The 23,215-nt window shown below is 44.6% G+C and overlaps 1 protein-coding gene across 4 annotated transcripts in view; it reads left to right on the forward strand.

The window, feature by feature from the left end:
• The window catches only part of SLC22A15 (solute carrier family 22 member 15), a 53,356-nt gene that overhangs the window by 7,034 nt on the left and 23,107 nt on the right, over window positions 1-23,215 (forward strand). For all 4 annotated transcript variants that reach the window (XM_037498422.2, XM_054690813.1, XM_037498423.2 and 1 more), the window contains exons 2-5: window positions 6,047-6,259; window positions 18,604-18,736; window positions 19,391-19,555; window positions 21,500-21,629. In XM_037498422.2, the coding sequence (XP_037354319.1) occupies window positions 6,047-6,259; window positions 18,604-18,736; window positions 19,391-19,555; window positions 21,500-21,629 (641 nt within the window). The remainder of the gene's footprint in view (window positions 1-6,046; window positions 6,260-18,603; window positions 18,737-19,390; window positions 19,556-21,499; window positions 21,630-23,215) is intronic.

Raw genomic sequence — 23,215 nt, forward strand, 5'->3', positions numbered from 1 at the left:
GCTGTGTGTGTGTGTGTGTGTGTGTGTGTGTGCGTGCCTCTCTGTGTATAGGATTATATATGTAACTGGTGAATAGCACATATGGGGATTTGACTGTATTCGGTAGTAAGAGCTCGTCCATAGACCCTGTGAGGCTGTTGTCCTCGTTTCTGGTGTCGGATCCCAAAGTCTGCAGTCAATCCTTTGGGAAGGGAATGCATCACAACTGACTGGGACTACTACCTCATGCTCATGGTCTCCAACCTTATCAAGTGAAGGCCTTTCATCGTGGAACTAAGCACTTACCTGGCCCAGGAGTCAGAGTTGCTGAGGAAGCTGGACAGGTGTAGGCCCAGGTGCTGTGCTTGCCAACAAGGTGAGCTGCAGAGAATTGACGCTGTGTGTGCAGCAAGAACGCACCTGCCTCACCTGCCCCCACAAAGTACTCAGTGCCTACTGCTTTGCTGCCAGGTCCCTCCCCAGTCCTGCCCTGAAGTACCTCCTGCGGCCCGCCTTTACCAAACACACACCAGCCAACACTTGACATCACAACGTGGTGTGGATTTTAGTAGCTCCATTAGGCAGGGCATGGCTGTATTGATATACAGCTTTATTTCTCTGTGAATTAAGTTACAAAATTTGAAGCAACTTAGAGGAAGACGATGAAATAAATGGAAGACAGAAAATAGGCATGTAAAACTCTTGTAAGGGGTTCTCAGATGACTGAAGTTTGAGAAAAGCTGCGATAACTCTGTTAGATCTTCACAGACCCCTAAAGTGGTGCCTTTTCCTTCCTGAATCAGATTTTTGTTTTGATTAACCCCCAAGCTGTCTTTCATTACCTAGCTCAGGTGACACATGTGCAACTTTTCTTGATGCTCCTGTTTGGAATTCACATCTATTTTCTGTGTTCTCGTTAACTTCACTTCTACTGTGATGAATGTAGCATTTGCCTAGCTCTGCCTTGTATTTACAGCTTCAGAGATATTTGTTGTCCTTACCTGAGTGGATGTACCTTGAAGGAAACAATCATTTCTTATCACATCACTGAGGCTTATAATATGCACGTGACGTGTTGGTGCTCACTGCAATTTGTTAAAAATTAAACTGTCGTAACAGCAGGAAGTTTGTCAGGTGCTGGTATTCCCATTTTATGAGCGAGGGAGGTAGGAAGGGTGTGAAGAAGGGAGAACAGATGCAGGGTAAATAACTTGCCAAAGTCTTAAGCAGTGGTGGGTTGAGATTGCAATCGGGTCCCAGAATTACTTACTGGTTTTTAACCCACCACCATCATCATTTTTTATTATTTATTTATTTTGCTCGCCATTCTGCAAGGAATTAACTAGCAAAATATCTCATAGGCTGGTATGTCCAGAGTGGTGTATTGGGTTTCTTGAAGGGATATAGAAGTATACGGTAGGGTTTCTTCCCTTCAGGAGATGACACAGCATTAAAAACTTAGAATTTAACTATGTCCACACAATTAAATAAAGATGCAAAGTATTATTTCCCCCAGAAAATAATACAACCATTGAAAATTAAGGAAGGAGATGTCAGTGGGTCTAGAATGGCTTCTTGAGACATCAGGAAGTGGGTCTTGTCAGGAGTGCAGAATCAGGCCCCACCCAGCCCAGGGGGTCAGACTCAGCATGTTAAAGCTGGGGAGGCGGCTGGGGGGGGGTGCTGATAGGCAGTTTGTGTTATGCTATTGGACATCCCATTTGACCTAAGAACAGGACAGGTAATGTGAGTGCCTCTAGCGTCCAGTCTTTTTTTTTTTCCCCCATACTAACCTGTTCAACTCGCCAAACATGACAGATTCATTGCGTGGTGTGGAGTAAGTGGTACCCGAATACCTGATGGGGACCAGCTCCAGTCAACTCCCAGCAAATGATGACCTCTGTGAACTTCATGTTTTCTCCAGTAAGACTGGATGCTATTCAATCCCCAGCCAGGGAGCTGACCCACATGGCGCAGCAGACCTCTCCTGTCTCGCCTGCTGCTCCCCTCAGCAGTGTATTTCAGTGGATCTACCTGTTCTGCTCCCCACTCTGTCTCTGGTGAATCCTCTCACCCCTGCATCTCTGGCCTGTACCCCAGCTCTTATATGCATAAATAAAAAAAAATCTTAAAAAGAAAAAGACTAATGGGAATGACACAATAGGATCATCTTTGCCTCTTCCCCCCATTTTCTGTCCTCTGGAAAGAGCTGCGGCCCCAAAGTCGGGTGGCTCCTCCAGCCTCATTCTGGCTTTTCCATTAGTGTTTACGTAACCTCCAATGAGTCACTTAATCGCTCTGCAGCCCATTTCTACTACTTCACAACAGAAACATCACACTCAGTGTGACTTCAAGCACAAGATGCTGTGATGAGATAATTTATGGGAGACTCTTGGCTTCCTGGATATTATCAAAGCTGTAATGGTGTCAATATAAAATTACTCTTAAGACCTTCACTTTTTGAAACTTTTAAAATCTGAGTCCCCTAGTGCATTTCAGTCATTTTTCTCATTATAATTACATTGAAAGGGGAAGAGAATCTGACCATCTGTGGCACTCCCCTTCCCTGGAGGCAGCACCGGAGAAGATAATGGCTTCTTCAGCCGCCGTCCGTCCTTCTCCACAGGAGAATGGACCGTGGTTTCTCCTTGTGGCTTTCAGGCCCATTGCTGATGGGTGCGATTCATTAGACAGGAATTTGTGGGCGAATGTATGCGTGGAGCTGTGGAGTAATAGCAGGAGAAGAATATCTGTCCTTGGGGACGGAGGCAGGATGTGAGGTGTGTGGCTTTGCCGCAGCAGGAGGAGCCCCCTAAATCTGTGTTTAGATGGTTCAGCCCCACCCCTGGGGAAATGCTCAGCCATCTCCGACTTCTTACAACCCTGTTGTTGGGTGGGTGGGTCTGGAGGAGATTTACATCTGCCTGCAGACTCTCGGCACCCCCGTGCCTGAGCCTCATGGCGCCCGTCTATCAGCAGCATGATCAGGGGTGCCAGAGAGGCCAAGAGGCCATGTGGCCGTAACCTTTGCTGGCATAGCCAAGGCCCTGGTGCTACCCAGAGCCTACTTGTCTGTGTGTGTGCATGTGCCCAGGTGGGAGAATGGAAGCATTGTGGGCGCGGGGGCAGAGAAGATTCGAGATTGCTGGGACTTGGGCTGATGAACACAGATTATGCTTCTTGGCAGGTGTCACTGCTCCCTTGGTTATGAATGAGGATGTATCAGTGTGTCAGCACCTTACCTTTGTTTTTCAACTGCAGTTTCCTGACCAGAACAGGAACTTCGTGGAAACAAGCCTCCCATCAAGCCTTTCCCTTTTCTTCCAGGAACATGGCTTATCCTAGAACAATCCAGATAACCATATGGTGCACTTGACATGTACATAACAAGCGCTTGGAACGTAGCGTGTAGCCCCCGGTGTAGAAGTGTCTGCTGTCATTGCTGCATTCCCTGAGCTGTGTGCTGTGCAGCCCCAGAGTGACTCAGACATGGACCAGCCCTCAGGGAGAGGTTAGTCCGATTGGAAAGACAAGACAAACATGGAAACGCTGTGGAGAAGATGCCCTGTGCTCGAAGGCAGGGCTGGGTGGCGCTTGGGGTGGAGGGTGAGCAGAGCCAGCAGAGGGGAGAAGGCAGGATGGGAGGCGGCCACATCGGAGTCGCATCTTGGTGGATGGAAAGTTTTAGATACTCACAGGCCAGAAGGTGTCTCCAGGTGAAGTCATGGTAGGAACAAAAGCAGGAAAGAGCTCCTTTCGAGCAAAAACCCAACCGGCCTGTTTTGCCTCCGTGAAGGCTCTGAGTTCTGCGACATCTCCAAAGTTTCCTTGTCCCCTTTTTTTCATTTCTTTAGCTTTCAGTTAAACTTCAGCAGCTTATAATCAGGAGGGGTAGTTATTAAAAAAGGTATTAGTGGCTTTGTAATCGTAGCTGTGGCTAAAAGGGTGGTCCGTTCCTGTAATTGCTAAGGTTTTTAGTTTTCTAAGCTGATCGCCTCCTTTTCTAAAACTTTCTTAATAATAAGCAAATAGCGACCAGGAAGCAGTGTAAATCTCAAAATGTATTTTCCTATTTGGCAATAAATCACGCCCACTGACTGACCTGTGGCAGTTTGGCATCTCCAGAGGCCCAAGATCATTTGACCAAAATAGAATGGAGCTGACTTGCCACCTCGCCGTCTTAACCAGAGTGGAAAAATCACATCTTGGGCTTTACATTAGCTTTCTTTTGTGACGCACACACAACCTCATGATTTCTCTTTCTCTGGCAGTAATTCCATCATCTGTTTGTGATAAATTACTGTGCCTTCGGCTCTTTAGCTTATCCACTTAACAGCTGAATATGCCTCTGCAGACTGGTGTGGAAGGAACTGCACGTTGCTGATGAACAGAGAGCTGTTGGCAAGTTTCTCGGCCTTTTTGTGCCTCAGTCAGTGCATCCACGCAGTGGGGGAATTATAGTATGTGCTGGAAAGAAACCACATGCTTTGTATTTTTAAAATAGTTATTCTATGTAAAGATATTTTAAGACATTAACTTTTAAGCTCATAGAAAACAATTGTCTCATTATGGAGCAGAGTAATTCTATGTTTCCCTAGTAAATTTTAAGCTTGAAATATCCATCCAACAATGGGAGCTAATGTGACTGGAAATTTGTAGCATAGAAAGCATGTATAGGGCTCAACATCTTAGAAACCTAATTTTTTTTTATTGTGGTAACATTGGTTTACAACACTGAATATGATGAGAGTTATAGGATCACAGCTCTTCAGATGTTTGTTACCATATCACACCCACCACCAGGGCACCCAGAGTCCTCCACCACTATAGCTTTTGGGCCCCCTCTACACTTTGCTCTTTACCCCTGCCTTTCTGGTAGCCTCAATTTTAGTCATATTTCTAGGATTTGTTTTTGTTTAGTCTGACTCTTTTGTTTCTCTTTATCCCACATCTGAGTGAAACCATCTGGCATTTGTCTTTCTGACTTATTTTACTTAGCATAATCCTCTCCAGTTCCATCCATATTGTCATAGATGACAAGAGTTCATCTTTTTTATAGCTGCATAGTACTCCATTGCATTTATATTAGGCTGTTGGAAAAGTTATGCAGCGCTTTGTATATGTTTTCTTCTGTATTTATTTCAGTCTTGCATCCACTTCTTTAATCCATTTTGGGTTCATTTTTGGGTATGGGGCAAGAGAGTAATCTAGTCCCATTCTTTTGCTCATGGTTGTCCAGTTTTCCCAACACCATTTGTTTAAGAGACTTTACTTTCTCTGGTATATACTCTTGGCTCCTTTGCCATAAATTAACTGTCCATATAAGCACAGAAGAAACCCAGTTGTGAATAACCAAAAAGCCCAAAACAGTCAGTGACATGGCACATGTGCTCCAGAAATATTTCTTGAATGAATTTTTTTGGGTGCTGCAGGACCACTATGTTTAGATTAAGCAATGATTAAGTACAACTAAAGATTATAAAGTGAATGTCTATGCTTGGGATTTTGAATTTCTTTAAAATCTATTTCCAGTGTCATACCTTATTATAGGAATAGTTCTTACTCAGGTACATATTATGTTAATATGCTTTAATAAAGCACATCGCCTATCTGTCTGTCTGTCTATCTTTCTATCAGTTAGTCAATCAATGTGGTTTTCTGTGCCACAGAAAGTCTTCTTGTTTGGTGTATGAATCCAAGACTAAGAAACTCCTGACCCCTGGTGACTGCTAGTCTGACTGAGCTAAGGGTGTAGTACTGAGGAGCAAATAGCTGCAATGTTTATCTTTTAAACCAGTCTTAAGATGCCAGCACCCCGTACCCCCAGGGTCCAGCAACCTATGTGCATGGTCCTCTACATCAGAGGACAAAAGCAGAAGCTCAAAAGCAGAAGGAAAATCCTTGGGAGAGTTACAAGGTGCTTTGCAGATGGGACTGTTGGTGGCTCTGTCACTTGCGGTCATGAAGCTTCCTTTTTCTCCTTTGTCCCTGATGTGTCTTCTTTCTGAAGGCTGCTGAGCTCGCTAATGGCACTTCCAGCTTAGACGGTTGTGTGCTTGCTTTCTAGCTCTACGTGGCCACGGAAGCCATCCTCATCGCGCTGGTGGGGGCCACGCCTGCATACCACTGGGACCTGGCCGAGCTCCTGCGCAATCAGAGCCACGGCAACCGCTCAGCCGGTGAGGCCCAGGCCCTTGGGGACTGGCTGCTGACGGCCAACGGCAGCGAGGTCCGCAAGCACCTGCACTTCAGTGGCAGCTTCACCTCCATCGCCTCAGAGGTAACACACCTGGGGGACAGTGAGCCCCCAAAGGGGATTCTGATCACCAACAGGGGCCTCCTGTCCAGAGGAGTCTGTTTCTTTATCTTATTGATTTACAGCTCAGCCACATTTTCAAATTGTTTTCTAGTAAGTTTGAGAGTTCAAGAACATGCCATGAAAACACATTTGTTTTTCTTTTACTAGAAATGGGAAAAGCATGAGTCATATCAGACTAGCTAGATGGAGTCAGATGAAAACTCAAAGTCACTTTTCAAGTATAGTGTCCTTTCAGCAAGTGAGTGAGAACTTCTTGTCTCTCTCTTACATACACAATAATTAACAAGTAAAGAGAGAGGGAAAGCGATGACCACCATTAACGCCCAGTGTGTGTGTAAGCCCAGCCCTGTGTGTAAACCCCGTGGGGGGTGAGAGGATTCACCAGAGACAGAGTGGGGAGCGGAACAGGTGCATCTACTGAAATACACTGCTGAGGGGAGCAGCGGGCGAGACAGGAGAGACCATCGATCCCTTGACTGTCCCCTGTGGCACGTGGCAGGCAGGGAAGCAGGAGTCTGTCAGGGACTTGCCTTCTCTAAGCTGATGTGATGTTGGTATCCAGCTCACGAGCATCTTGGTCAGTGTTGCTGCACGTGAATATCTTGCAAGTGCTACGGAGAAGGTGTGCCTTAGCCCCTCTGTGTTAATTGTCAGGCATAAAGAAACCTGCAGGTTTCCTGATATAACAAAGGAGAATGAAATAAAAGTCACAACATCTGTGCTTCTCAGCCTTTAACCCCCACCCCAGTATGCCCCACTGTTGGCCATACGGTCGCTCACATCTCTCCTCCTTGAGAATGTGCAGGGAGACCCAAGAAAGGCTGGTCTGCTTTACATATTTTTTTAAGATTTAGATAAATTATATAGTATACGTAATGTACTGTCACATACAGTATATCTAGTATATTATCATATAGAAAAACTATATATATATATATATATATACACGCTAATATGCTTATTGAAATTATTTGGTGTAAAAGCAGAATTAAGAAACAAATGTCAAGTCCTATTGACATCTCATATAAAACTCCTGAAAATAGATAGCTAGAGAGAGTCTGCAGAACTCCAGTTTAAGGAGACTGAAAAAAATACACATTTTAAAGCTCCCGCTCCACACTGTGTTCACGTCAGGTCTTGCAGAAGTTATTGGTGGAGGGTTCGGGAAGGGTGAATGAAGGGTTATGTAGATGTGATTAACTTGGTATTAATGAAAAAAAAAATCTCTAATCTAGAAGTCTTGACTATTTTAAAATGAGCTAATAGCCATTGGGGTGAATTTATGTAGCAAATTGCTGTCTGCTGTATTCAAATTATTCCCTGCGCTCTGACTCATTCAGAAAGCACCAAATATCACGGAGACACACAATTATCATGCTTAATTAATGTTTGCAACCCAAAAGAGTCAGGTCGGAATCTTTAATATCATTGTGGATTTTGAAGAACTGAAATTGACTGATTATTATCTTGAGATTAATATATTTTCCCCAAGCCATACCCCGGGGTCAAAAGATAGAGTATTAAAACTATCTGAAAAATTCACTGCAATAATTGCTTTAGGGGCTAATTTTTTTTTAATGTCTTGCTTCCTTATGCCTGTACTGCTGATTGTTATCGCCTGCACACTTCACCCATTAAGTGGTAATTCAGAATGACAACTACATTGAAATGAAGCAAGTTAGTTAATCACCATGAAACTGTTCCCGAAATACCCTGTTCACATATGCCCTCATCACAGGAGGCCTCTGATTACCTGATTTTTTTTCCTGAAGTGAAATTTTCCTGTCCAAAGCTGTAAATATTTTTGTGGGAAATACAGGACCATGGAAGGGGAATTGGCTGGAATTGTGAGAATACTTGGAGCTTATTCAGAGCAGCCACAGCTTAGAGCTGTGCAGACCCTCAGGAAAGAGCCTCGGGCCTAGGGAGGCAACTGTCCAGCCTCCCTGCAGCCTTAAAGTGCTGCGGAGCCAGGACCCTGGCCCTTGTAGTCAGACAGGATTTTCATGTAAGTAGGACTTGGAGATCCATCAATAAGCCCACCCCGGGCTGATTTGCTTCTTCGGTTGGCCCACCTGGATGCCAGGGGCAGCTGCCTCAGTTTCCCCTTATGATCAGGTGTGCTGTGTCCCCCGCCCGGGGCTCATTTGAGGCTAGTCATCTGCATGGCTGATAAGCAAGTCCACCCTTTAGAAGAGACACAGTGGCAGGTGAGAGGCTCAGGTACCACCGTCCGAGCGTTGTGGGCCCTGCCTGGCTTGCAGGCTGAAGCCCTGTGAGTGTCCACATGTGGTTCCTGCTCTGCCCATTCCCTGTGCTTCTCAGCATGGGTGTTTGAAGGGGTTTATAGACCCGTGAGAGTGCTTTTGGGGACCTCGCTGACTCCCTTGTGCAGGCTTTGGGAAGTTTATGTTTCCATGGACAGAATCTGCCTTTGCGACTTTTTTCAAGCCAGTTTTCCAGAAAACAGCCATAGTTATTTTGTGTTTTTTAAATATTTTATTTCTATTCTTACAGCATTGTTCCCCCCTCAGGTGTGGTCCGAGTGGTTCTCCCACCACCAAAGTACCCATGAACTGCTCCCGTAGTCCCTTGTGCTCTTCTCCCCCCTGTTTTGACCCCTCTCTCCTCCTCCTCTTGCTGTTTGCCTCACTTCTGTGCTGGGTTTGCACGTTTTGTCTTTTTTTCCCTGACCCTTTGTTTGGTGTTCTTATGCCGCCCCATCAGAGAAATCATTTTTGATTTTCTTTTGCCTTCTGACTTATCTCGCTGAGCATTATCCCTTCCAGCTCCATCCATGTTGCTGCAAATGGCATGAGTCTATCTTTTTTTTTTAAGATTTATTTATGCATGCAAGACCTGGGGTACAGGCCAGAGGTGTGGGGGGTGAGAGGATTCGCCAGAGACAGAGTGGAGAAGCGTTCACTCTTACCCATAAACAATTCAGCACGTATCTAGTTAGTGCTGGTAGACATTATCACGGCAGCGCTTAGGAAGAAATACACCCTTCAGAGACTCTCAGAGACTCCCAGCATGCAGGGGAGAGACAAGCAAACACGTCATTTGACAGGCATCACTATAGATGCAAAAATTGGGAGAGAGATGGCAAAAGGAGAGCATGGCCAGCCCTGCCTCAGTGGGTCTGTTGTTTCCAGGTGAGCAAAACAACCTAAGGATGTCTTGAAGGACCAATAGCAGCTCACCAGGGGACCTTCGGGACTGGGAGTCGGGGGGGGGAGGGTGCAACAAGGCCACAGCCCCCCAAGTGGGGAGTGAGTGGTCAGTGGCAGGTGCAGTGTCACAGCAAGTGTGGAGTGAGTCATGTTGTTTTCCTTTGGGGGGCCGTGCCCTCCCCTTTGCCCCTACATTATTCATGTGTGGGAAATGTAGTCATTCATTCACTGTGGCCAAAACAAGGAGGACAGAAGGACAGAGTCACCTTGGGGAAGGAAAACGACCTGACCCAGTGCTTGAAAAAGCTCAGGGTTTTTTATTTCCCATGCGCTGGCCCTCCCATCAGAGCCAGCTATAGGAATAGCTTGTTTTTCAGCTCTTTGTGCATGAAATGCCACCAGACAGTAGACAGCGGGAGAAAAAAGTGGGCTGTTCAGGTCACAGAGGAAAACTGCAGTAGAGACAAGTCCGTGACTTTGCCGGTGCCGATGAGAAGTTGCTCACAGCAGATACTGGGCTCGTGTCTAAATTCTCAAGGCCCTTCTTGCTTTGTTATCGTCTTAGTATTGATGATTGGCTGAAGACACATCTCGCATAGACCGTGTTCTAGTTCTGTGGGGACAGGGCCCAGCACGGTGCTTCTCAGGGAAGAAACAAAGGAGGCAGCCTGGGGGTGGGATTTTGTGACTACGAGTGAACACTGGGAGCTTAAACAGACAGGAAATGATAAAAGCGCAACTAAAACAGAATTATTTTGGGCCTCCCTGGTGGCGCAGCGGGTTGGTTCAATTCCCAGCTGGCCAGGGAGATACCCACATGGCGTGGCAGACCTCTCCTGTCTCGCCCGCTGCTCCCCTCAGCAGTATGTTTCATCACTTTGCCTGTTCTGCTCCTGACCTCTGTCTCTGGTGAATCCTCTCACCCTCCCACCACTCTGGCCTGTACCCCAGCTCTTGTATAAATAAAAAAATAAACCTTAAAAAAAAACCCAGAATTATTTTTAGTATTTGTATTTAAAATATGCAACGTAGATTGAACTGAATCTCCATTAAATACACTTTGAAAGTTGCATTGTTAATGTTATGCTTTTGGTTTAACACACTCATGTATAGTGTTATGTGTATGATTGAGATCTGGGTGTTAGTTCTAAGACTGAACTAGCTGGAGCATCTAGGACTCAAAGAAAGGGGCTGAGAAAGTATCCTGGTATCAGATCCAGGCACCATCACTTGCTCTAGCACCATTTTGTCTCAGCTGAGCAGCAACGTCTATAAAATGAGACTAATAACAGTGACAGTAGCAACCTATTCTAACAGGCGTTTATTGGACTTAGAGGATCATGTGAAGACTGGCTGGTTGTTACTGATCTAGTTGTTATGTGCTCTAACCCTTCCTAGTTGACATAGCTTTGATATATCTTTTTTTTTTTTTTTTTTTTTTTTTGCTCAGATGCTGAATTTATTTTTGGGGTAATGTAAGCATGCAATCCATTTTAAAGTAATAATTAATGTTTTCAGATTATCCTATTTCTGCCACATCAGAAAAATGGGAATGATTTGTGACATCTCTGCAAAGCTGCGGTTTGGTGATTTTGAGAGTGATGCTAAAGACATATTTTACTCTTTCCTTTAAGACTTGAGGCTTCACTCAATCCGTGGTTGATCTAGTCCATGCTAGCGTTTTCAGATAATACCTGTTTGTGGGTGACTCAGCCAGGTGTCCGGATCCAGCTTGAGACCGTCCTCTTGTTTGAGGCCCCGGTCCTGTCCAGTCTGACCTAAATCACTGTAATCACCTTTGATGGGGCTTCCCACACCAGTAACTGCGACCTCTGTCCACTCTCTGTATTGCAGCTGGAATAACTTTCCTTGACATATGCCAGTCCTTTATCCCATCCAGGGAGATGCAGTTTATTCTCAGCCTATAAGCAGTAAGAATCCAGTTGCTCAACAAAAAGCCTACTGGTTGCTTCATTAATACTAGTCAATAGTATTCTCAATTCTCTTCACTCCTGCTTGCTGCTTTTTTCCCTCTTTAAGAACTGGAAGGCCCTAGGTGCCACCTGGAAGGCCATGGGTGCCACCTGAAAGGCCTTGGGTGCCACCTGGAAGACACTGGGTGCCACCTGGCTCTGATTCACACTGGCATTTGCAATATTTATGTTCCTTTCATCTTTTATATTTGAGGCACCTGCTGTTGGTGTCAGTCTGCAGAAAATTGTGCCTGATTTTCTCCGAGGTCTGTTTTCTGTAGATGAATGAATGATGATACCAGTTTTTTAATGTTAGCTCCCTCAGATCCTTCTTGAAAGTACAGTATAATGTGCAACTTATGTACTAACCCAGCTTAGTGATTGCTGTTAGCATAGAGCAAAATAAGCTACACTTGTTAGTTGTGAAACAAAAGTAGCTTTAGCCAGATCAACTGAGACTGACAATATTTTGTCTCTGGATTCTTCCCTTTCTGTTACGGTATGGGAGAAGAAAAGTAGATTTCTTGCTTTTTCAATTTGCAAGTGATTTTTCAATTTGAAATAAATTAGTATTAAAAGAATATTCATTAGGTAGCTTTAGAATTTGACTTGTCATATAAGAAAATAATGAGACAGTCATCACTTTAATCATCTCAAGCCAATTAAGGATTTGAGTGACATAAATTTATTTCTTAAAATTAAAGCCTCATGAAAAACCTTTTTGTGAATATCACAGTCATCGTATTTAGGTTTAAAATAGTTTAATTTCTGATATATACTGGTTTGGGTTTTACTTTGGTACCAAGTATTTGCCAAAGGCACAAGAAAAAAATGAGTTAGCAATTGAATCTGGTCTGGTGCATGCCCTCTTTCCAAAACTTTAATAGTTTAGGCCAGTACATTTTCTCAGACAGTATAGAAATCACTGGTATAACTTGTCTGGGATTTTACAAAATAAAACCCTTTAGCTTTCATAGTTGGTATGTGAGAAATATATAAACTATATTTGAAAAGTTTCAAAAATCGAAAATAAAACATTTAAAATCTCATCTGTTTTGGGGAGGGGAGTAAGTGTGGAAAGCTGATGGTAACCCATGATCTGGGCCCCTGGTGTTTGGGCGGCTCATTCACCTAGATCTGTCAAGGAGATCTCCTGGGCTCCAGCTTCCTGCTGCCTAATTTGCATTTTAAAAATCCAGCGGTGACTTTCCATTTTGCTATCAGTTTCTGAATCTATTCCAGGAGATATAGGGAGACGCATTAACCCAATCAGCATTGACATGAAGAAAAATTACTAGAAATTACTTTGATACTTAGAACTGGCAGTCTGAGAATTAGAATTTGGTATTTTCTGGTCAGATATCCCCTCGTGCCTAAATCTTCCATCTAATGCCAACTGCAATCAATAAGCTGAGTTAGTACATCAGTTGCACATTATAGTGTATTTTAAAAAAGGATTTGCGGGGCTGACAAAAAAACTGGTATCATCATTCATTCCTCTAAAGAAAACTTGATAGCTGTCCAGTTGTGGGGAGGAGTAGATTAGCAACTTTCCGATGGATTTGAGAAGCTCTCAAATGCGGTCAGCAGGGTGGTTGATGGTGGGATGGCTGCATTAGTGGCTCTTTTTAATTAAGCGCAAAACAGACCAGAATGAGCCTGTACATCCTGTGGTGTAGACAGAGGAGCAGAGGTAGAGGCACAGGATAATTGAGGCTAATGTTGCAGGTCAGATTTTAAAGGCATGAAAACACTAAAACAAGCATTATGAACATGAAAGATGTAACAATGAGGGTTCGAACTTCAAGGTGTGCAAAATAAGTCCATGACGCCTTATTTTTTAGTCATTGTAAGAGAAGGGATATCTCGGTAATAAATGCTGCCCTCTCCTTCCTAGGCCAACCTTATGCCTAATATTTGATTCAATTTTCAGCCCAGAAAAACATCACCTTAGGCATTCCTCATGACTTGACCATTTTACCACACACTCTCCTTATATCCAAAATGCTACAAAACAGAATTTCTCCTTCAAATTTCAGAACCTTTAAAATCTTACGTGGAACTATAAAGTGTATAACACCCTTTCCTTCACAGATCCTTAAATCAGGGCATGCGAACGTGGCTCATTCTTTCTGATAACTTGGTTGTACATTTGAGCTTGGTGGTGACTGGGGCCTTGAATGCTGGGAGCTTGCGTACTGCAGGAGATGAGTGGGCAACAGTGGTGGTGAGCTGAGGGTGAGTGGGATATTCACAATTTCAGGGTGGATGCAGTTATTGAGAGTGGTAAGGTCCTGGGCAGAGGTTCTTAACCTGGTTGTCTTTGAGAATCATCTGGAGAACCTATAAAAATATGCCAGTCCTGGGCCTGGTCTACCCCAGCATCCTCAGGGATGCCAGATCCTTCTGCTTTGACTTTGTCACCCCAATATATGGCCATCTTCATCCTGGTCCCAGGGGGAGCCCCAGCTTCCAGGTGGCCATCCTAACCAATGAGATATAAGAAACAGGCAAAGGCCAGAGCAGCCATCTTAAGACAACTTCCGGAAGCCACCACGTGACGCTTCTGCTTGTATTCACTGTGCTGACCTTGATACTGTGGCCAGCCCCACTGTGGGGAAGCTCGGACATTTCTTCTTCCCTTTGGGTGGCTGTGTGCCCAGGGACGCATCCTGTTACCATGGAAGAAAGGAGAGTGGACGTTTCTGAAGACACTTACGTCTCTGCCATAGAAAGGTCGAGGGCCCCAGTCTGATGATGTGATGTCAGCTGGGCCGGAGATTTTGAAGGTCGGTCATCCGCTCCCTTCTCGGCCTCTCAGGTCTAAAGGGAAAAGCAGCCTCCAGTTGAGAAGGAGCCTCTTCAGCCAGTGATTTCCTGAGGAGACAGCCACGTCAATTAGGGCAGGAGTGAGAAGCACAGAGAGGTTAGGGATTCCTGAAGGTGATGACATTGCTTCATTGCCATCCTCACGTCTTCCTTTTCTTACCCAGCTTCTGTTCCACTGTGACGATAATCACTCCTTTGCAGATCCCCGCAAGTCCCTGCTGCCTCTTGCCCTCTGTAGTGCTCCTGGGGAACTCCCAGCTCTGCGGACGCCCAACTACTCACCTCCGCCTCATAAAAATGCCAACTGCCAAGTTCAAGTTCGCCTTCTCATGGTCGGGTGGGTTCTGCTGCAGTTCCTGTGAGGGGGCCGCACCCCACTCCTGTGAGGGTCCCTCATCATCTTCCTCCTTAAACTCCCAACACCCTCTTCTTCCTCTCCCGTCACTGGTGACTGCCTTGCTATTTCCATGACAAGGAGGCCATCAGGCGGGCGTGCCTTCATTGCCTGCTTCTGAACCCCCATTCTGCCCTCCTCCTTCTGAAGCTGTGAGCACAGGGCTAACCCCTCTGCTTTCTCCACTCGGGAAGACTTTCTCCTGCAAGTGCACCTCCTCTGCTGTTCACCCCAGATCATGCACACATGTCAAAAACAAGCCAGTGTCCTTTGACCCCACATCCCTGCCCCCATGACACCCCATTTCATGGCTGCCCCACACAGCCCTGCTTGTGGGGCCTCCTCGTCCATCCTGCTGTCTGTAACTCCTCAGCCTCCCCCCAGTGCTCCTACCCTCTTCACCTCGACTTCTGTCCATCCTCACTCTACTGAAATTGCTACTGTAAAGTGTCCATTGTTTGCAAATCTAAGTCTCGGCCCTTTTCTTACTTGACTTCTAAAGCAGCGTTTGACAGCCATGACTCCCTCTTCCTCTGTGCGTCAGGTTTCTTCTTGTGACCTTGGGACCTGCTCTCCCCAACCCTCCTGTTTTTGTTTGAGCCCTTTTTCCTGCGTAAGGGTCAGGAGCCTTTACATCCTCTTCCTTGAGCTCAAGTCTCACATCCAGATTCCCACATGGCCTCCGCACTTGCGTGTCTGATAAGCTTCTCAACCTCTGCCTGTCAGACCCAACTCGGGCCCAGCACCCTCCAACACCCCGGGCAGCCTTCACCCTCCCAGGAACGGTCAGCACCATCCACTGAGTGGCGGGAGTTGACAGCTAGTGAGATCCTTGACTGTCCCCTCCTCTCCTCCTGCCTTCACAGCTCCTTCATCACCAAGTCCTGCCAGTGTTGCCTTCAAAATACCTCCCAAGTCCACGTGGTTCTGTCACCATTGCTCCACCCACGCGTGAGCCACCAGCATCTCGACTATCGCTGTCCTACTTTTCCTCTTGTGATGCTTTCTCTAAGGGTGGCCGTGTGACCTTTAGAGACGTAAATCCATTAGTCCCACACCTTCCCTTTGCCCTGGAATAGAACCCCTGCTCCTTACCTTGGCCCAGGGCCCCCTGTGATCTAATCTCACTCACCTCCTTGTTCCCTTCCACCACCCTGGAGGGACACACCCATGTGGCCTCCTCTTCGGGCCATAAGATTGTCCTCAGATTCCCCCAGCAGCTTCTCGTCACTGATCACTTAGTTAGATCACAAATGTCACCTCCCCTGAGATGCCCTCCCTGATTACCTTATTTGAAGAGGTTCCCACTGGCCTCTCCCTATGTGTTCACTTGTTTAAAGTTTATTTTAATCAGATGGCTCTTACTCCCATGAGGGCAGGGACCATGCCTGGCTCATTCACATCTGTAGTCCCAGGTTTTAGAATAGTTGTTAGCAAGCTAATAAAATATTTATTAAATAAACAAATGAAAACACATCTGAGGCATGCTGCAATTTTGTCCCACTGCCTCCATCACCCTCCCTTATTTAAATGACTGCCTCGGGGAGCCTCCTGCTCACCTTTTCCAAAGGTAGTGGTGCTTGGTCCTCACTCTCAGCCCAGGAAGGGCGAGGCCAGCAGGTTAATGAACCTTGCTCAGAATTGCACGTGCAGAGAATCTGCAAGTCAAGCACCTGAATGAGGGAAAGTGGCCGTGTTTATCTTCCAAACCCTGAGTTATTTGTTTTGTTTTGCACAGAGATGTCCAGAAACCACCTTGTCAGGGCTTTATCCGTGCAGGAGACCAAGGAGGAAAGGCAGCTGTGCTCTGAGTCAGAGAAGGTTCTGGAAGCTTGGGGAGGGAGTAGGGCAAGGTATGTGGGAAGGAGCATAGGGTTTCTTTCTTTCTTTACTTAATATTATTATTTTTAATTATTTTTTTCTTACAGCGTTGTAGTCACCATAGTTCTCCCACCTCCATGTCACTCATGAACCATCCCCATGTTCCCTTGTGCTCACCCTCCGTTGGGGGCGCAAGGCTCCAGGCTGTCCTGGGCTCTCCGCTCTTCCTCCATCAGTAGCTGGAACTTCTCTGAAGTCTTGTCTTTGGGGGTTTTATGGAGACTCTATTACAAAATCATGATTGATTTAAATCCTCAGCCATTGGTCATTGAACTCAATCTTGGGTTCCTGCCCCTCCCCAGAGGCCTGGAGGGATGGGAGCAGAAGTTCCAACCCTCTTTCATTTGCGCTGCCCTGGCAACCAGTCCTGTCTGTAGGGACTTTCCAGAAATCACCTCACTAACATGACCCCAAGGTGGTTGAAAGGGGCCTTTATGAATAACAAAAGACACCCACTTCACTGTTGCAGCTCTGGATCTATTTCAGAAACGGGGAACAAAACTAAATATTATAGCAGAAGGTCCCCCTATGGCTCTTTTTTTTTTTTTTTAATTACAGCTTTTTTGAGGCTCCTATGGTTCCTACATAGGAAATTGTAAGAGTTTCAGGAGCTATGTGGACAAAGACCAAACACATATTTTTAAAATTTTATTGTTCATTTTTGGACAGCATTTGATGTCTCCCTTCATGTGTAGCCCCCAGAGTTCTCCCACCACCACACACCCCGTGACCCATCACCACAGTCCCTTGTGCTCCTCCTTCCCCTGCTTTGACCCCTGTCTGTGCCCCTCCCCTGCTGTATGCCTCAGATCTGTTGTCTGCCTGCAAATTTTATCTTTTTCCTGACCCTTTCCAAGCATGTGTTTCTTATTATAAATCACTATATCACACTAACATAAATAGAATTATGTAATATTTGTCCTTTAATGTCTGGCTGATTTCAGTTAGTATAATGTACTCAAGTTTATCCATTCTCTCTTTAAGACTGCATGATATTCCATTGCATATGTGTATACACACACACACACACCACATTTGGTTTATCCATTCATCTGTGATTGGACATTTGAGTTGAGCCCACCATTGGCTATTGTGAATTATGTTGCAATAAACACTAGTCTACAATTATTTGTTTGAATCCCTGCTTTCATTTCTTTTGTGTATATATAGTCATGCCACCTAACAAGGCAGATGTGTTCTGAAAAATGCAATATTAGGCAGTTTGTCATTATGTGAATACCACAGATTGTGTATGCAAACCTATGTGGTGTAGCCTGCTGCTCACCAAGCTCTATGGGAGAGGCTATTGGGGCCACTATTGTGCATGGCCCATTGTCAACTAGGCAATGTATGACTGCTCTCAGAGTGGATTTACTGGATCATATATTTAATTTTTTTGAGAAAAATACTCAAGAGATTAAAACTATTAACATATTAGGAAAAGGATATTTCATTTATCATCTCCTATGGACCATGTAGGATGTCAGCTGAGAGAGAAGTGGACATGAATGGGACTTAGCACCTCATCTCAAGCAACACGGGAGTCAGGACGTGGGCCTAGTCAGTAGACACATAAATGATTTTCTATACTATGTTCAGTGCTGTGATAAGATGTGTATAAAAGATTATGAGAGTATGTCATAGTGATAACATGTAATAAAAATATAATAAAAAATTTCTAGCATTTCTGAAGACAAAATTACCTTGACTGTTATCCAAAGTGGGCGCTGTACTGAATTCTAGTTAATAATGGGTGATATGGCAGCCAGGGACCACATATGACGCAGCAGACCTTCTTCTGTCTCGCCTGCTGCTCCCCTCAGCAGTGGATTTCAGTCAATCCACCTTTCTGCTCCCTAATCTGTCTCTAGTGAATCCTCTCACCCCCTCTGCCCCTGGCCTATACCCCAGTTTTATGCAAAATAATTATAATAATAATAATTTGATGTGGTAGAGATATTGCAATGGAAAAGTTGTTGTATGTTTGGTTTTTTGACAGCTAGCTCAACCCATCTACTTTGTGACCTAAAAGTCTCTTGTTTTTTCTTCCTCTAGTGGTTTTTAATTGCCAACCGGTCGTACAAAGTCAGTGCAGTCAGCTCCTTTTTCTTCAGCGGTGTGTTTGTGGGAGTCATCTCTTTCGGTCAGCTTTCAGATCGCTTCGGAAGGAAAAAAGTCTTTCTCACAGGTAACCTGTCAGCGAACTCCTGACCGGGCTAAGAGAACTTACTCCCTGAGATTCTCAGAGAAATAATAAGGGGCTCCTTGCTGAAGGTTCTCACGGAATTGCCATGTGGACGCAGAACTGATTTTTATTATATTGGCAAGAGGCCAAGCTTCAGCCAAGGTTAATTCTGGCCAAGGATGTTAATGTGACCGACACACCTGGTGACGGCCAGACATGGCAATGTAAGCCTTTCCTAGATGATGGCGCTTTGTGTGACCCCCAGATTCTCACTTACATCCTGTTTCTAAGGACAACAAAGATGACGACAGTTTTCTGGGTCCAGGTCTTTCTGTTTTGTGTGTTGAGTCCCTTCAAATGCACTTTGTAAGATTCAGAATGGTTCTCCTGACACGCTGAGAGTGAGCCAGGAGCTGGGATTTTTCAATCACTAACGTTATTGTTCTTAATTGAGAACTGTGCGTGATTGACAGCCATCAACTGTAATAAAAAAGGGGAATTTCAGGTTTTCTTTATAGTTTTTCAGAAAAGCTGAAAAAAGAAAACAGCTCAGAAAATTTTAGCTTACAGATTTCTTTACAAACGAATGAATATTTATTACTTTCATCAAATGCTGTTTTGTCTCTGGATGACTGACTACTGCTCCTTCCTTTCTAGGTTTTGCTCTTGACATCTTATTTGCTATTGCAAATGGATTCTCCCCCTCCTATGAGTTCTTCGCAGTAACTCGCTTCCTGGTGGGCATGATGAATGGCGGCATGTCTCTGGTGGCCTTTGTCCTGCTCAACGAGTGCGTGGGCACCGCCTACTGGGCACTGGCAGGTACTGTTCAGTCCGTGCAAACAAGGGGTGGCTGCGGCTTCAGAAAACCCGTAGACCACCAGTTTAATCCTAGAGTCGAAAAATGTGCTTAAACTTGAGGCTCTCTGTCCAACTATTATACTTGCTTTCCTGAGTTTGTTCTGTATGACCTTGAATGAGTCATTTTGCTCATGTCCCTCTGCGGACTCTCCCCAGGGGCCTGCCTCGCAGATGCTCAGCTCCCCCCACCACACTGGTGGTTTAGGATTATTGTGAAAGCATTGCTTTCCTCAAAGTTGCTAACTGCGTTTTTACCTTAAACTGAAAAGCAGTGCAAAGATAGCAAACACTAGAAACTCCTTTCCCAGAACCTTCTCCCATGTTTCATGGAATCCTTGTCTCATTGGCCTTTCTGGTTTGTGCTATTCAAGGCAGCAGAGTACCTTTGTATTGTGTTTCTAGTGTTTGAGTTGCAGAATTGAGGCCATGCTTTGTATTGTTTTTAATCATCTTCTCAAAACTACATTGTTGTAAAAGAAATGATTTGAGAAATAAATGATTTTAAAATGATTTAAAAGTCAAAGAAATGATTTAAAAAGTCAGTGACTGAAAATAACGTGGACTCTAATGTTTGCAGCAGCGATAACTTGGTTTTGCTTGTTGTTCATTTGATGCTCATTGAGTACTGCTGGTGTTCTTGTACGAACACGGGAAGCAAGTTGGCCGTGTGACTGACAGAAGTATGTCCCAGGAGGAGAGAGATGAGAGCACCATTGTCTTTCTTTAGAACTAATGTACGGTGCCAGCTCCCATTTCTGAGCATCTATCCATGCCTGGTACCACCCGAGACATTGACTAACCTCTGATATTCGCAGAACTTACAAGAATTTCTACCTTCATTTTGTGGATAAGGATACTGTGTCTCTGAAGCCCAGTATGTCCTTTTGTTAAGATCGGTCGTTGATACACAGGAATAGAAGGAAGCACTTGTCTTACAGGATCGTTGCAGGAAATTTTCGTCATAGATCAGCAAAGTCCTTGGCTTGGAGAGGCCTACAGAAGCCTGCCTGCCACAGCTGGGGTGGGAGAGAGATGGGCACAGGGCGGAGGCTGCCATCCCAGGCAGGGGACCTGGTCCCTGCCCCCCAGCTCTGTCCTCACGCCACTGCCCCCAAATTCTTTGAGCTATTTCCTAACTTGAGTTTGTGCTAATAATGGCACCTGCTGTGGGGACAATGTCTATAAAGGCTTAAAGCTCAAGAAATAGCAATTTTCACTACAACTAGTGAAAGAAGCAGCTATAGAAAGTGCGTCAGAGGTGCCGAAGCCACAAGGATGCTGGACATAATAGCCCATCTTAATACCTATCTCAGTGTTTATTTCAGAAATGCAGGCCCCAGCACGATTGCAGGGATTGCTTTTTTTCCTATCAGTATGCTAACAAAAATCCATGACTCATGAAGCTTATATTCTAGATGGGAGAGACCGACAAAACCCAGATAAACATGAGACGTCATGTACCCCATGGTAATAAATTAGGTAGGGAAAGACAACAGGGGAATTGCTGTGATTTAAGATGAGAATTTCAGTGGCAGCCTCTGTGATAAAGATGAAGTCAGAATTGCAATAATCTCACACCCTGAAATCCTTGTTGCCGTGTAGCAAAAAAAAGTCTCCCAGCCTCAGTGTGGGCTCAGGTGGATGTCAGCCCAACAGTAAAGGCAGAGAGCATTTGGGCAGGCCCTTCAAATCCACCCTGACCGCAGGTAGTTTGTTTTCACCTGTACTTCCTTCCCCACCAGCTTGCTGGCCTCTTCTAGTTCTATCATCTGACACTTGGTACTTGTGCAGGTTTTTCTTTTCTGCTGACATCTCGCATGGAAGGAACTGGCTCTGGGATCTGGGTTGGAAACCATGGTGCAGATGGTGCTTTCTCCAGTAATTGGGCTCTTGTCTCTGAATTAGGATCGATCGGTGGCCTCTTTTTCGCAGTGGGCATCGCCCAGTATGCCCTGCTGGGATACTTCATCCGCTCCTGGAGGACCCTCGCCGTTCTGGTTAACCTGCAGGGAACCGTGGTCTTTCTCTTATCTTTGTAAGTAGTTTTTCCTCTTGGGGTTTTAATTTACTAAGTAGAAGGAACAACTTAAGAGGATGAGGGTCAATGAGCGGCGTTCTTCCCTTTCAGGAGGTTGCCTGCACTGACTTTGGTGAAGAACTAAATTCCACAAGCGCTCCAATGCTTGGCAGCCTGGGAAGAGAGATGCTTAATTAATTCAGAATGCAGGTATCCCTTATTTAAAGTGACCTCTCCATAGACTGCATTTTAACCTTAGCTATCGACCCGGGATAGACATTTCTCATTTAATCTAAAGCTTGACGCATAAAGATCTTCAGGCTGGAGCAGATCAGGTGCTGTGTGTGTGGCTCAGGAATGTGTTGGGACACAATCTATTCATATGAAAAATGTAGCCACAACTGTTTATCCCATGGATGAGTATCATTTCAGGGCTCTGGAAGATTCTCAGATATGGGAGCAATCCTTGGAGTGTGTGAGCTCAAAGCAGTGAGTCACAGTGCAGCAAAGGCTCAAAGGTGCCCGAAATTTTGTAAAGCGAGGCACTCATTTAGGCTTATTTCACGACAACTTTTAATGTGCTTGTGAAAGCTTTTTTTTTTCCTAAGATATCAGCCCTCTAATTTTAACCATTGAAATCCTTGGGATAAATAAAACTTTCAGCTAATGGCACCGATTTTCCTACATACCATAAAGTGCTGGACACTTGTAGAATTTTCATTCAAATAGCCTTAATTTAGTTTTCAGGCTCTGCTTATTAAGATTTGGTGGGGATTGAACTGACATCTGTTTTCATACTCTCTCTGAAGAGAATCATTAAGTGTAAAAAAGAAGATAGCAAAAATAGTTCATCTGTATTTAAAAAGGCAAAATTTACTGAGTGTATTTGACAATGGGAATATGGGTGAAATGATTTTATTAGAGAGGGAAACTAACATCTTAATAACTCTATTTTTTGGAATAAGTGGGTGTCTAATATAGTTCCTTGAATTCATGTAAATATTGGTCGATAAATGAATTTTCTTTTAAAGTAGTTCATAAATTTCATACTTCTCAATCTAATCTGGCTCTCATAGTAGAATGAATTCAATGAATGATTCAAGCCAGTCTGCTTTGCTTTTTCTGAATATGTAGTCTGAGTTGGTTATTGCTTAGTGCCAGATGGGGACAACCACTTACTGGAAAATGAATTCAGGTCATGAAAAATTGGAAACAGAGAGAAGAGAACATGGAAAATTGGAATATGTATTTATTTTTTTAGGCCTGGAATAAGGTGTCCCACAGTTGGCTTCCAATTTATCTTTCTTAATTTTCTCCCTTCCAGTTCCCCATAACCTGTGTCCTAGGCACACAAAGATGCCTGTAATTCTGGTATAAACCTCCTGTTTTTCTGCCTCCTGCTCAGTGCTGTAGCTGCTCCTCCAAAGCCTTCTCCCCATCTCCTTTTTTAAATAATTTTTTTAGATAACATTGATTTATAATATTACTTCAGTTTCTGAAATACAACTTTAGGGTTCAACCTCTATGTGGACTACATCATAATCACCACCAAAAGTCTAGTTTCTACCCACCACCATATAATTGACCCCCTTGACTTGTTTCAC

The sequence above is a fragment of the Talpa occidentalis genome, unplaced genomic scaffold (genome assembly GCF_014898055.3).
Source record: "Talpa occidentalis isolate TD23 unplaced genomic scaffold, MPIMG_talOcc4v2.1 talOcc4.9, whole genome shotgun sequence".
NCBI classification, from domain to species: domain Eukaryota; kingdom Metazoa; phylum Chordata; class Mammalia; order Eulipotyphla; family Talpidae; genus Talpa; species Talpa occidentalis.